Source organism: Mchenga conophoros, linkage group LG9 (assembly GCF_057382185.1).
Source record: "Mchenga conophoros isolate Kocher_MC1m ecotype Shallow Benthic linkage group LG9, M_conophoros_male_GT1.1, whole genome shotgun sequence".
Taxonomy (NCBI): Eukaryota; Metazoa; Chordata; class Actinopteri; order Cichliformes; family Cichlidae; genus Mchenga; species Mchenga conophoros.
The window spans coordinates 20,036,246-20,052,709 of record NC_140534.1 but is presented as its reverse complement, the minus strand read 5'-3'; the positions used below and the strand labels follow the sequence as shown (position 1 = coordinate 20,052,709).

Here is a 16,464-nt window from a genome sequence, read left to right as displayed (position 1 = left end):
CAGGAAGAAGAGAAAGATGGTGAATGACTGACTTTTCTTCTTGTTAAAGCCGTGTCACTGCACCTGAGCCTAAAAGGTAGGCCGAATCTATTTTTCTGGTGTGCTGTAGGCTACTGTTATGTACTACATGTGCAAATATGTACCCATAACTTGTTTTTCAAAATATTAATAAAAGTGATGTCTCCAAACAGCCATCTCTTTCCTGACAATTCCCTTTGTGCATATTCTCTTACATATGATAAGTCAACATTGAAACACCTGCGGCTTTTAGTCAGGTGTGGCTAATGTATGTACAAAACAGGATTTTCCCCTGATTTTAGCTTGTGCGGCTAATATTCAGGTGCGCTTTGTAGTCCGGGAAATACGGTAATAAAGTTTCTCTGATTCTGAAAAGATATTCACATTTTAATCAGTTTTACATTTGTGAATTAAACTGAAAAAAAAGGGTATTATTTTTTTAAGGTTGCTTCTTTAAAAATGTATTTAAACAGACCTTAAATTGTATAACTGCGCAAACAAAATAACATTTCCTTGCATTGATTATTGTGTTTTCTTTGTTTAATTTCCATTGATCTGCATTTCCTTCGTTATGACGTACTAAATCATTAAAGCTCATACAGAATTCATTAAGAGTCATTTGGGTACCATGGAAAAAAACACATATTAACATGCTATAACACATTACACTGGACACCACTGAACATACTATGTTGTTGTTGCAACATTTGTAAATGTGTCCATACAGTTCATTCAGTATACTCAACATACTGAATAAGAGGTTAATAGAATATCTCCTCAGAGAACCTTTTTCTATTCAAGCTGTCCTTAGTCTACTAAGGTGTTACTAAAACAACAAGTACATGATGTAACACATGTCTGCACTCAGAAGGATTACTGTGGCACAACCTGGTTGCTGCTGCTGTTCTTTATACAAACTAACATTGCTGCCTGAGCCGAGCTCCCACACATGTGAACAAAACACTCGACAAAGGGCCATCACCTCAGAATGCACATCAGCTCAGCACATGCTATGTTTTTCAAAGCAGTGGGAATTCATGTAAGTAAGTAATGATGGAGTCAGACAAGTTCTCACATCTTTAAAAATATATGCAAATTACCACTTAGGCTTTTCTATAAGAACAACTAATTTTCTACATCCACCCACTGTTTTGCTTGTAGGTGGATAACAAATCATTATGACACAAAGACAGTTTTCACCTTGTGTGTTTGATTTAAAGTTATTCCTTGATCCGACACATAGACACCTCGCACTAAGTTGAACAAAGTTATAGCAAGACCGAGTTCTCACTCGGATGTGCTCCAGTTACAGAGGAAGTTTGTTTCTGGATTTCGTTTTGATGAACAATTACCAAGAAAAAAAAGTAGAGGGGGCATTGTCACGGCAGAATAATGGTTTCATTTGGCAGTGCTGGGCATGCCGGGGGCCACCAGTCACTCTGTACTATTTTTTTTCCTGAGTCAGATTGCAGAGTGTATTATAGCCAGATACAGGGCAGATATAGGGAGCTGAGTGAGCAATGACTAAAGTGTCAATTGCATTGCTGCCAGGCTCAGTTGGAAGGAATAAACAACAAACAGACCATACCTAACTTGAGCAACACCTTTTACAGACTCTTAAAGGCCAGTAGCAATTATCTCAAGGGATTGTTTTAAAAATGTATCTCCATGAAATAAAGCTAATCTGACTGAACTCTGACAGTAATGTAGAAGCAGTTTAAACCTCTGACTGAATTCTTCCAAATAACATGTATTAGTTTTTATACAAGTATCGACTACCAATATGTATGTACAAACTATTTTTTTAATTTCTCATCAGCATATAAAAATAAGGCTAGGCCACCAGCTGTTCATTCAACATTAGGCTTCATCTGAGCTAATGCGAGTCGCTGAACTCAATATCACTCAATGTTTGTGGAGTTGGTGTCTTTTAGAGAAGTGTTTCCCAACCTTTTGGAGCCACAGCACATATTTCACATTTGAAAAATCACACGGCACACCACCAAACAAAAATATCACAAAAAGCATTTTGATAATTTTCCCCTGTGCACGAATTATAGCGGAATTGGTTCGCTTCTGACCACTACTCATGCTAGGGCAGGGGTGCCCAATCCCGGTCCTCGAGAGCTACTATCCTGCAGCTTTTAGATGCATCCCTACTCCAACACAGCTGAATCAAATGGTTTGATCTCTTCAGCATGCCATCATGTTTGGCAAAGACCTGATAACAAGCCATTCATTTGATTCAGGTGTGTGGGAACAAGGATGCATCTAAAAGCTGCAGGACGGTAGCTCTCGAGGACCGGGATTGGGCACCCCTGTGCTAGGGCCTTCATCTGGGTCAGAATTTTCTCCAGGACCCAGGTCATATTGACTATTTTTTCCCCAAGTATTTATCTATTGCTATTATATGCTGCATTGTCTAACTCACTGCATGACTTTTATGTAATTTCTTCTTCGTCTTCTTTAGTTTTACTGGCAGTTGGCAACCCATTTAATTAAAGGAGGTAGTTATACTGCCCTCTAGTGGAAGAGAATGTAATAGTTCGGCTGTTTACTCATGCTGATCGCTTAGAGTACCAATCTCGTGTAACCAGATAATCTTCCACGGCACACCTGATCATTTCTCACACTGTTTCAGAGCACTTGTGATATAGTGACATTGCTTTACGTTTCCAAAATGCTCAAACTGAGGCTTAAAAATGGGAGTTGGGTGACCTAAATCAATCTCTAATACGGTAGAATTAAACCAGAAAAATGATGTTTGACACAAGTCAATCAATTAAAGGTTATCCACATGCTGCATTTTATAGAATCAAATATAATTTTTAGTGTTCGACTATGGACTGGGAAATTCTGCAATGCATAAAAATGCAGAAAGAGACCAATCATGATATAAAAAATAGATCAGTTAAAATATGAAATCTCAAAAATGCTTTTTTGTAAGATAGCAATAGATCATCCACATAAAAGAACTGATCTGCCTCCTTTAGCATCATTTTAAAAACCTTAGACCATTTTGTTGGCAACATTTTACAACTACAAATTCTACTTTATATAACTTTAAAGCTTTTTAATACCCTCTAAAACATTTTTAGGGGAAACAAACATCCGTGTTTTTTTTAATAATTCTCTACACTTCAGTATAGAAGTATAGACAAACAATGACATGCACACACACAGGAAAACAATATGAGCTTGAAGATAACATCAAAGAATACCACAAAAGGTTGTCTCACCCTTATTATCTCGCAGAGTGAAGTTAAGGTTACCAGCAGCAGGTCCTGCCAGGGCGAAATAAAAGCGATGACCACTCAAAGGTTCATCCTTATCCACTGCGCTGATTGTCTGGATCACCTGAGGAGAATGTTAACACAAAAAGACATTCGGCATCAGTTAGCTTGCTGAGTTTTATCTGATCTCTCGGGCTAAATAGGCGTTAATCACGGTGTAAAATGCTTAATGTGGGTTTGCAGTTAGTAAGCTCACAATCTCCCTCAACTTGAGGAAAGCATTGTCATCAAGGCTTTTGTATATGCATCACTTTTCACTCTGTCATAAATTTATGTACACGGAGGCATAAATCTTGTTTAAAAGGCCAGGCAACAGTGTGAGTGAACTGGAGAAAACCAACTTGATTCTGATTGATGGAAAGGATTTGTTTTATAATGTTTGGCTGTGGTTTTGTGTCATTTATCTCTTGAAGTACAGTAAGTGCTTATTTGGCAAGAGCTTGGCAACCTCTTAGGGATGAAGTGTTTTCTTTGGGGAAGTGATTTCTCTCAGCAAAACATTGTCCAGAGATTAGTTTTGCAGTCAGTGTAGAGACCACAACACATTTAGTGTGTTCAATTTTAACCCTTTGATGATACTACAAAGGAAAGAAAATGCTATTTTCAAGTGTCAACTAACCACATGGCCTTAACTGTAGAGATGGCAAATCACAGTAAAAGTGGATCGCTGTCTGACAGTAGAGATATCCAAGTAAAGTAATGGCAAAAACCAAAATATAATGCTTTTTATGAAAGTAATAATAATATACTATGCATTGTCCAGACCAGGAAAAACATCTGCTTTTATAGAGGTGCTCACAGTTAATCAACTAAGGATGTACTTAGTTGGGGCGATTGTGGCTCAAGAGTTGGGCGTTCGCCTTGTAATCGGAAGGTTGCCGGTTTGAGCCCCGGCTTGGACAGTCTCGGTCGTTGTGTCCTTGGGCAAGACACTTCACCCGTTGCCTACTGGTGGTGGTCAGAGGGCCCGGTGGCGCCAGTGTCCGGCAGCCTCGCCTCTGTCAGTGCGCCCCAGGGTAGCTGTGGCTACAATGTAGCTTGCCATCACCAGTGTGTGAATATGTGCGTGAATGGGTGGATGACTGGATATGTAAAGCGCTTTGGGGTCCTTAGGGACTAGTAAAGCGCTATATAAATACAGGCCATTTACCATTTACCCCATACTATGTACTTTAACTATGAAAGTGTGTTGGTAGCACTTTCCTTTAAAACTCATTGCCCCACTAATACCTATGACTATTACTGTTATTATCAAGCTGTAATGTAAAGAAGTGCTAAGAGTAAGTTTATCAGAGCGGAAAGATATTTCTCAATTATACTAATCGAAAGATTTATATGACAAAGCCAGACTCAAAAATTTAAGTAATCCAAAGGCACACGTCTATGCATAAAATAAAAATATATTCTTTGAAGAGGATTCTCTATGATATAATCTTTAAGGACTAAAAATACAATACTTCCTACATTATTTTATCACTGCATATTACAATAAATCTTGACACTCAATGTTTCATCAAAAATCGCAGCTTCTTAAATTTCAGTGGTAACCATCTGTGAAAGACTCTTCTATTAACTCTGTATTGCAAGATATGTATATTCATTTAAAACCAGTTTAAAGTCATACTGTTGCAAATGCATGTGGTCCTTTGGTCCATTGGATTGACATAGATTGTGGGCTTTAACTATGGGAAAAATTGACATTAAATTTTAGTTAACGCACTTCCGCCATGGGATATTTCAACACATCCTGTTACTGTGTTGTCTGGTTCTGCAAACGACTGTGCATCTTAAAATTTAGGGATTATTTTTTGCTCTCAAATGCAGGTTACAAGTTTTGTTCAACCAACTTTTCAACTCACTTTGAGGATGATCATTATTTCCATTTGCCAATATTGATAAGTGCAATATGCGAAGCTGTAGAGGAAGGAAGCTTTTCCTCTATGTACCCGTGTCTGGCTATGGGAGAGGTTTCTGCTTTAGTTAATAAAGTATTCATCTACTATTTAGGGTTTATCAAGTGTTTAATAAAGAGAAATTGCAAGGTATGAAGAGCAACCGTGTCGTAAAATTGGCTGTATTCATAGCTAAAAGTCAAAATCTCCCTCCGCTGTCAGACTGTGTATCAGTGATATCTGGTAATGACAATATGATGAAAGGAAATATACAGATACGACTGACCAACTCTAATACACACATCCCTCTTATTATATTATCTATCTGACCTGACCTTGGCCACCGCATTAAAAAATGAAGACAATATTAGGTCAGCGCACTGAACTGTTGTATTACTGATGCTCTTCAAAATAAATCCATCCAGCCAAGCATTCCCACTTCATTATTACGAGCATGAAAATAACTCATGATGAAAACTGATGTTGCTTGAGGCAATCCAAGAGAAGCATTCACATCTGTGGGTTAAAAGTTTGTTTCAGTTTACTTTTTTTGCCTCTGAACCTCAAACTAAACCGAATCTTGCTCCTTCTATTATAGACGACTGTCGAAAACTATAAATAATGCAGGAAATCAGATTACAATTTATTTACACCCACTAGCACATGCTGTAATTATTTCTGTTTTTTTTTTTTTTTTTATTCATACAAACGTGTTATCTGAAAATCAATTTCTTGTTTTAGCTCCCCCCTCCGCTAAAAAAAAAAAAAAATCAAAGCAAAAAGACAAGGCTTTAATTTCAGCATCTAGTAGCAGAAAGAAAATAAAACAAACAAAAAACAAGCAAAAATCTCTCACAGTACACGCTGTACATGAGAAGCACATCAAATGCCGAGACGCCATATGGACGACAAATGATAGCCACCACAACGGCCATCAAAGTGGGTGTTACTGCCGCAGTGTCCTTATAAATTTAGATCAAGCCTCCCGAATCCTTTGTAGGCAATCGAGAAACTCAACCCTGTGACAACTCACACCCATGGACAGGATCCAAGAGATCCTTAGAAGCAATTCACACTAAATTATCACATCTCCCAGCCCCAAACAGCTCTGAGTTGAAAAAGCAAAATAAGATGAAAAAATTAAAAGAGTGAGGAAGTAGAAAAAAATAAAAACAACCCCAATGATCCATCAGTGCCGAGACATGGATTATCAGTTGTCAGCTGTGATTAAATGCTGCTGGTTACAAGCTGTCAGGTATTAGGGATTTGTGTAGGTGGTAAGCAACATCCTGCCAATTATTAAAACTGGCAGGCGGGGTGAAATACCATGAATGTTTTATTCTTATTTCTTAACAAAATTAAAATATTTGCATCAGCAAGTATTTAAAAAAGTGTCTCTGTTTGCTGTTTAGTTTTGCAGTGCAAGGGGAATTTATATGGGGAGCAGAAATGCAAAAAGGTTATCTGCTCTAGTTCTCAAGAACATTTGGGATATCTGTATATACAGACAGAAGTAATGTTTGTGTCAGCGGCAGATCAGTGACAGGCAAACTCAACAATTGAGCACCTAAACATGCAGCGTATGCATGCTCGGCTGCATATCGCCAAAGCTGCCACTGATCCTGGGATCATAATAACTCACATGCCTCTCACTCTGTTATGGAAATCTCACATCTGATAGAAACCTTTCTTTGTGGTTCCTACACCGCCGATGAATCCAATACACATTCTGAACCCTTTGATGTCCTTTGAATATTGCGGATGGATTCCGAGCTTATCTCTAGGAAGCTTTCCATTCCTCACGGCTGAGGGAAAGGACTCTAAATCATTCTTAAATCAAACACTTTGTAATGTATAATGCCTTTCATTAATGTGGCTCTGATGCAAGGATGCACTGAACCTTTGGTGGGGAATCCTCAAATGGGTTGAGTAGGAGACAGGAGGAGAGAGGCATGGCTGCGGACATAAATTCTCGCTCAAAGACATTAACAGCTGCAGCCGACTGGTGCCTGTCGGCTGCAGCCTGCCTATGAATCACAGAATTAAAGGGTTTTTTGAGTTTACACATGGCTGCGTGTCAGACCACACCGGTTATTAAAGGACAAAGGTGTCTCTGTTTGTTGCCTTCAAAGGGAAGTAAGAGAATGTGCAGTACACAGAGGAATGTATGCACATTTGTATTGTAAAAGTGGGATGTTACTCAAACTCACTAAATTGTAACCAAATTATCCATAAAATGAACAAAAAAAACAAACAAAAAACAAAAACAGAAGGAACTCAGATTGAAGAATGACATTTAGAGCCATATGAAAAAGAAAGGTTTTCATAGGAGTCTATTCAGTACTGTGAAAATCTAAGCACATCTAATAAATCAGCAACCTATACCTATAACCTATAACTCTTAGATAGCAGTAACTTAAATGAATCATTTTCTGTAAGTCTTTCACTTTGTTATAGAGGAATTTTGGCCTACAGTTCATTGAGGTTTGTGGACCTTTTTTCATGCACAGCTCTCTTCAGGTCACACGACACCATTTCAGTCAGGTTGAAATCTGGAATTTTGTGTGATCCAATTTATGGTGTCTTCTTCTTTTTTAATCAAACTGCTGCACTGACTTCTTTTTTAATTAAATGTTTTCTTTTGTAATCATTTTATTATTTTTCTGTATATTTCTAATATTTTTTCTTCTTATGTATTTCTCGCATGTATTATTTTAAGACAGGCGGGGATTATGGTTCCTCCCCCCTGTCTTTATCGTTAACTGTCTAGTCCAGTTTTACTTGGGCGTCACTTAACCTATTAACCTATTAACCAATAGCAACCTGTTATATGTCAGCTGGTTTATCTATGAAGGTGTGATTGGTTAATTAAATTTTTTTCTGTTTCTTGTCTTTTATTTACACACAAATTGTACTTTGTGTATCCCTGATGAAGGCCAGAAGCTGAAACGAGTTGGTCAGTTAATAAAGTTGTTCCTCTTTCATTCTAAGAGTTGTTAGAGTTCCTGCGTTGTGAGTTTTTCATCCTCTCCATGCACCTTGGAAGTAGGTAAAGCTGTGCCAGAAATTTTTGCTGCGATATGATCCAATTTCAGCCAAGCTGGCTTCATATTTGATTCTAGAATAATTTGTTATACAAGTAGTTCACAGTTGACTGAATGACTGCAAGGTGCCCAGGTCCTGTGTCCTGTAAAACAAGCCCAAATCATCAACCCTCCACCACCTTTTGAGAGAATGACTATATGAAGCTTGTGCTGGAGAACATTTAGATGTCTTTATGTCAATATGCTATGTTTAGTTGTAGATTACAGCCAAACAGCTACACTTTTGTCTGTTTGGAGTTCTTTTTGGAGAGTAGAGGTTTTAGCCTGGAAACATTTCCAAGAAGTGTTTTATTTAATCTTTTTTTTTATAATTAACTTGCCTGTAGATTCTGAAATCTCTCGAGGTGTTTGCAGTTCCTCTGCGTACTGCACAGCCTGACCTTGGGTCGACTGTGTATGATGAGGAACAACCATCGCTTCTCTAAGATAGTTGCTGATGCCTTTCTTCCTTAACATTGTGTTAACACACACACTTGACTGCTCCAGACTAGCAAACTGACAAAACTTCCTCTTTCATAGAGGTGCTCACACGCTCTGATAATCAGTTAAGCAAATGCACTTGATTAGCAGCACCTGGCTGCTACTTATCCTCTCAATTCTTAAGGAATGGTGTACTTAAGGGCTGCATAGAGTCCTGTGAACACTTTCTTTTTCACTTGACTGTATATGAGTTTAGTCTACTGTTGCCTTACTATCTTTTTGATCGCTTGGGTGATTGTTGAAATCCCTTCATGCTTTATCTGTATCATAACTAAAAGACTTAGTTACAAAATCTATTGCAATCAGTATTAAATGTACTGAAAACCTTAACAAACAACACAGAAATAAAGTTCCAAGTGGTGAAGAATTAAGGCAAAGCCTGTGGTGTAGAATTTTAAAGAAGTCAAATTTGGAAAGCAGGGAACATCTAATGACACTATCCTGTAAAATTACAGGAAATGTATGATTTAATGTTTCTTGGACCTTAACCAACGCGGGGAAATAAAAAGCCAGATTTCTCAGCCGCTGCTTTTGACCTTTTTTAAATCTAATCGACCTTTGGCAATTTTCCCAGTTTTAAAGAAGTGATATACAAAACTGCTGGGGCATTTTAGGAAAACCCTTTAAGGAAAAATCATTTTCACTCCAAAATACATATTGTTTTCGTCCTATTTTAGAGATTTATCTTTACAACAACAAAAACTTTTAGCATATTCAAACTAAAAGGAAAGTGACAGATCTTTTTATTGTGAAGTTGTGTTACTTTGTTTTCATCGGTTGAGAAAGTAACTATAAAGTCAGAAGGCAGCAGCAGTGTCAACAAGAATGGTGACAGCTGACAGCGAACAACACTTCTAATTAAAAGTCTAAGAATAGCATTTTAAACCTATACCTCACTTCACTAAGATGCATGCAGTGAGAACTGATAAGTAAACATCAACTTAAAGACATTATTGCGCAGCCAAACCTTTGACACAAAGGTGTCTGCGTGACAGTTTTGAAAAGTGCTACACAGTTTGTCAGTCTCAGTGACTTCTTTGTGCTCACGTTCCTTGATTTAATTAGAAAATTAGAAAACAAAAATTGTTGACTTTGTGAAACAATAATGCAAAGATAAATGGTATTTTTAAGTGAGTGGAAAATAAATGTAAGTACTTTTTAAATATCAAATGAAATGTGATCTTAGATCTGAATATGAAAAGAAAATAAGAAATTTGAAATGTTTTATTTAGAGTTATTCTTGGGTTTTTTTTTTCTTTGATCAAAGGGACTTATACTTTTATTTACATATATTATCCACAACAGTACACTGGTACAAAAAAAATTATGCACAGGCTTCAAAATGAGTTTCAGTGTTCAGTCTTTAATCCAAAGCCAAATTCTGGGTTCTGGATATTTTCATTGAAGATTCTACTCTTTGGCGTCTAGTTATTTGAATCCACCCATCCCCAGACATCGCACCACCTGGTTGATTGAGCTGCACCTTCACAGGCCAAATCCTGCCTGTTCACTCAGCACTCGCAACAATTCTACAAATGACACCCTGCCACCTAAAACGCATCTGTTTTCACCGGCGTGCAGTTCAAACAATCAAGATTTAATTCTTCCAAACACCGGAAGTACGTTAGCGAACTACAATGGCCATAATTTACTTAAACTATGACACAAAGCATCTGTGCTCCCTTGAGCTGCTGCATTACTGACTCAGACTTTGACTGGAGACAGGAACATGAAATGTGGCTTCTATAATGAAAAAAGTAATGTTTGGTAAAGTAGCATAACTAGAATGACTGACTATATATATAAAAAAGATGAAGAATCCAAGCAATAATGAGCAAATCACACTTTGACACCAGCGAAGTAAACACTGCACTGCATTTTAAACTCTTCAGGGTCTAGTCTAGTGTTATACTGTCTTTATAGTGTAATTATCAGATTGTGAGTAGGATACGACTGGCTGTACAGCTAAGAGACTTTCATTTAAGCCACCTAAAGCCCTGTTGGCAGATTAGTCATACAATAAGATCAAGACAGCCACTTCAAAGTTGAACCAAGAGTATAAATAAGTATCGCATCAAATAGGTGGCACTCGTTGCCATGGCAATATGACAGCTGTCACCATGGGTTGTGTTGACGAAGGAAGTGGTGGGCCTGCCGCTTTCACACCCCTCGCTCTGCGGCACTCTGCCACGGCTTCCTATGACATAGACGCCTTAAACATCACCCACATGTGACACCCATAACTTTGTTCACTAACAGCACCAGCTCACACATCTCACCCTGCTGTCAGACACACACACACAGACATACGTACGGATGCCCCACACCCACACATATTGCCAATCAATATCATTCAACAAATGTCATCCTTCAATCCCTTTATTTTTTTTTATGCCGCCGCTCTCATTCCGCATCGACAATCTGAATTGCTCGCTGAGACTCGACTTGTCATAAGCGTGTTTGTTGGCATGATCCTGACAAGTCGAAACTGCTGAGGCTAAAGTCATCTCCTGGTGAGATCTGAGATTAAACTTGCTCCTTGTTCTGTCTTTTTATAGAACAGACAGTTTGCTGCCACACACTAATATTTTCTCTGCCCCTAGCACCTTGGCATATCTGTTTTCATCTCTCACCTTGATGCAACTCCCATAATAAACTGATAATTTGAGCGATGACTAGAGGTGCGAAGACACTTTTTTATTGATGTGAGGCAGTATAGTAATTAGGGAATGGTAAAAAAAACAAAAAAAAGAAACTTGAAAAAATAATGGCACATACCAGGATATAAATTTGTATGTAAATACATGTCTTATTGGACAACATTAAGATTCTTCACTGACTATTCATTGTTTAAGTTAGGAGATATTCACACACACACACTGGAACTACAGCACGCTATGTTGTAAGAAAACAAGAAGTAGTCTGAGAGGAAACCTTGGGGCTGGAAAATAAAGCCAACTGGGAACTACCAAAAGTGCACTTCATTAAACGGCTTTGAAGAAGACTCCAGCAGCAAGGTAAACCACACAGTTGCTGCAGTTGAAATACCCACATTTAAAGCACACATAAATATGTTTACAGCCTCCTCAATAAAAATGTATCTTCACATTACCAAAACTTGCATCCATCCATCCATCCATCCATCCATCCATCCATCCATCCATCCACCGTCTTAACTCTTAACTCCAGTTCAGTGTTGCAGGGAGCCTGGAGTCTAGCTCTCTAAACCCTGATTACTCATGTTAACATTCACACATAGGGCCAATTTAGAATCATCAAGTTACCAAACATGTACATCTTTGGACTGTGGAAGGAAGCTGGTGTACCCTGAGTAAAGCCATGCCAGCACAGAGAAGACATGCAAACTCCACAGACCTGGGAACCTCTTTATCTGACAGGTGATCACGGTCAGCTGTAACAGCTAGCTGTCTTCTAGTAAATAATGTAAGACACTGATTTTCATGACATTATATGATAAACAGAATAGGTTCAGTGGGGCTATGCTCTAGTTTTGGTAAATACAATTGTATTGCATTTTTTTGTATGTTACATTAGCTGCTATTTGCACCCAGGTGATGCAGCCTTACAGTCTGTTGATGCATCTTGATAAACAAGCTAGCTAGTGTTAGCTGAACACTTAGCATGCCTGTCTTTCTTCCAAATATCATTACACCCAGCTCCAAAGTGTCATTCAGAATGCTAAAACTGCAAGGCTTTACAAACCAGATGCTATGGTTGCTACATTCATTTTATATACAGTCAAGGCAGTTCATCTGTTGCTGTTAGGTTTCCTGTGGATGGAAAGACAGGTATAACTATTGGATTACTTTGCAGGAACCTAAGTTTTTTTGTTTTTGTTTGTTTGTTTTTTTGTTTGTTTTTCGTTTTTGTTTTTGTTTTTTTGTTTTTTTTTGGGGGGGGGGTCAGTAAATTCTAAGCTAAATGTGACATATGTGATAAGAATATCCTTAAAAGGTGAACATCACAGCAAATTTAAAAATCAGTGTATTACCTTGTGTTGACATTTGACTGAAAGCTCAGAAGGAGCACAAAGTTTGATGCAAATTTGGCAGAAGTAGCCACTTAGGGGTTTTGTATCTTAATTTAGCCTCACAGCCTCATTAAAAAAAAACACATTTTCAAACGTCAGCATGCACCAGCTACTTCAGCAGTGTTTGTATCTCACTGCTTTCTTTTCAACTCTTTTACCTTGCAGTTTGAAAACCTCAGTTCATGACTACCCAACATTCCCAAATCCCTCAGGGACGCTACAGGACTGCAGGGAGGGGCAGGGAGCAGATTGGGGGCAGCTGAATGCCAAGTCCACTCATGTATGTAATGGTTACACTGAAGTGATTGTACAACGTGACCCCCCACTCCTCCGTCCCTGCTGCCCTGCCCCTTCCACATCATCATAATATCAATTAATATTATGGCAGAAGACAGACGCACCGTTGATCCGTAACAAGTGGCATCTCTGGAGAGAACCAGTGCCACGAGACGGCCTTAATTAGGCCTGAAAAATGGCAGCTTATTCCATCCCTGCACTCCCTCTTAATCTGTGCTACAGAGCCACAGAGTCAACCCTGGCCCCAACTGGCAACTATTATTATTTCATCTTTGTCACAGCTGTGAATAAGCCAATGGGCGTGACAGCCAGTGGGCGGCGTGAGATTTTTAACAATGCTTTACAGGAAAAGCAGACACAGTTAGTACTGCCACTGGTTCACTGCTACAGCCAGACATATAGTACACAACAGGGGCATTTTGATTAATAAGGAATCAGGGAGGTGGTGGAGCACGTATCTGACAGGTTATGAGTCCACCTAGTCTGTCTAGTAACAGACAGCAGACATCTCGTTGTAATTCAAACTGTGTTTTCACATTCAAATGTCAGCGTCTCTCCTTCCCTTTGCTCTGTATTTTTGGGTGTAAATTTCATCATGAAATTTCCACTTTTTTGTGCCCTCATTATTCAGTCTGAAGGTGCATTCCCATTGGTACACTTCAGTCTTGCCCAAGAGAGGGCTTCAATGGGACTGAATAAAATTGGAATTAGCAGATAATTTAAAAAAAGTAAGAAAACAAGCACTTCCTAGTCATTCACTCCTACGACAAGGTTAAAGAAAGTACAAGAAGCACGTTTCTCATCTAAATTTATCCCATGTGAAAGACGTGAGGTGAGCGCAGCATGCAAAGATTTGTGATTCCTCAAGATGTGACAAAGACAATCATGGCAATTGCTATGGCAGTTACATTACTGAAAGCACAGGTTTATTTTTACAGACAAAATACCGCACGGGATGTGACATGTCCATATGTGGCTCTCGAGTATTTCCAAATGATATATAAGAAATTATGGGAGAAAACGCTAATCAAAAATGTTAACACGTAAACTGCATGTAAATGTCACACAGTTTAAAAAGGTTCGGTAACAGATCTCTAAATAGGAAAGTTACAGTCTGTATTTACTGGATTCACTGTAGAGGTAATATGTTTGTAACATGTATAGTTAGTAAATTGTAATATATGTTTGCTGGCTGAAATATTGTGAAATATTTTTTGTTAACTTTCTCTTTTTAATACAGATTACTACCAGCAAAGAGCCTCTTGACTAAATGTAGCTAACTCTCATGTGATGACATTTTAGTGGTCCCATGTCAGGGGGCCACTGTTCTCAGTTTTGTACATTAAAAAACCTTAGAACTCAAAATCACGCTCAAAATATTAGTGCTGTCAGCGTTAATAAGTTATGGTAAGTTACGGTAAAGCCATAACTGCATTAACGCGGAAAATCTCCATTAACGAGTAACCGCGGATCGCCCTGGATGGCTGGATGGCGTCAACACGTTAACAAGCTAAAGGCGCTAACGTGGTGATGCTGTGCAGCTCCACACACAAGGTGATCCGCGGTAACTCGTTAACTCGAAAATTTGTCGCGTTAATGCCATTTAAATAAGGTTAACACTGACAGCTCTATAAAATATGTAAAATCAAAGATTTATTCAAATAATTCATCATTAAGAAAAATATGCTTCATCTAAACTAAATATATACAAATCAAACATGTTTAATATGATCAGATTTAATTGCAATAATTTTTTTTAATTTTTTTACAGATTTACATGTATTCAAATTACTTAAACTCAACATTTTAGGCACACATATTTGTTATTGTCAGTAAACAAACTCAGGGTCCTGCGGGGAATGGGGGCTGCATGGATGTAAAGGTTCACCGATGGACTCTGAAGTTAATGGGGAGCCAGTGCAACTAAATTAGCAACGATGTGACATGCGAGTACTTGCAAAACTCAGCCAGAAGGCTCGCAGCGGTGTTTTGAACAACCTGCTGATGTTCAAAGGAAGCTTTGTTAAGACAAGCGAACAATGAATTACAATAATCCAGACGTGATGAAATAAAGGTGTGACTAACAATCTTCAATTCAGAGCGTGACACAGTGGAACTCCACTTGGCAACATTTCCTAAGTGATAAAACCGAGAGCAAACCAGAGAATTCACTGAATAAACGGGCTGTTGCTATAAATGTAACCTCCTCCGGAACATTAATTTACAGAGACAGACAACACATTGCACAGAGGTCACATCAATTTATTTTGCCTCTTTATTTTATGTGTATTTAAAAAGAAATCAAAGAAATTGTAGCTACAATGGCTGCAATGCTACATTTAAAAAAAAAAAAAACATCTACATGTGACTATAAATCACATATTTAACTGTTGGAATGTAAGAAATTCAATGTGAAACAACAGCTAGATGGTCCTTTTTAATGTGGAAACCTTATATACACTGTGAATAACAAGGATTTTCTTGTGATCTGATTGTCTTCTGACTAAACTAATAGGAAATGAAGAGCAGCACGTTTTTACTTTCCCCAGAAAAGCAGTGCTTTCATTGTGTCTTTCCATCAACACCCTTCTTATTCATTACCTTTTTTTTTCTAGTGGAGATTTATTCCTACAGAGAGTACCATCAGTCTTTCGGAGCCCCTCTCTTTGGAAATGGCTTGTCTTATTGCGAACTGATGGACATTTAGATCTTTAAAGATGCTCTGGAGTCTTTTCCAGCTTTCGTGATTTGCGATTGAGGCATGGCTCACAACAACCAATCTTTCATGAGAAGAACACACTTTGTGAGTGCAGACTTCGGATGCCTTTAATTATCAACCCATCAGCCCACACTTCCAATCTCATCACAACACCTGGCTCCAAGTGTTGTTTTGTTAGCAAAGGCGGTTTGCTTACCCTTTCAAGCCTAGACTGGGAATGACTGTCTGGGCTCACCTGGGAATTGTGTGTAGCTAGTTTAGTTCGCTTTTTTTCCTTGTCTTTTTGGTCAATTGTGATTTATGATGATCAGAGCGCATTTTACAATTAGCAAGTATAAATCCACACGGTTCACAAACCATTTTCTCAAAAGTGTTTAGATAAGAAGATAAAAGATATGTTAGGTGAGTTTAATTATGAAATATATTCTAGACATTTAACGCCCATTTGTTTTGTGTTCCTTTGTCTTCCTTCTTTTGAGGTGATGTGATGAGTCACAGCTCCTAACTTGTAAATTGAGGAGCTAATTAAATCCTTGAATGTAGCTATTTGTGTAAAAATATGAAATCACGTGCATACTTCAGGTACTTAGCGCTGGGCTGACAGTATTTC

General features: G+C 38.3%; 1 protein-coding gene across 1 annotated transcript in view; it reads right to left on the bottom strand.

Annotated features, from left to right (window-relative positions):
- Positions 1–16,464, bottom strand: part of LOC146567177 (cadherin-7-like) — a 141,908-nt gene that overhangs the window by 23,676 nt on the left and 101,768 nt on the right. Inside the window, exon 10 of the mRNA XM_085286847.1 lies at positions 3,258–3,375. Coding sequence (XP_085142973.1) covers positions 3,258–3,375 — 118 coding nt within the window. The remainder of the gene's footprint in view (positions 1–3,257; positions 3,376–16,464) is intronic.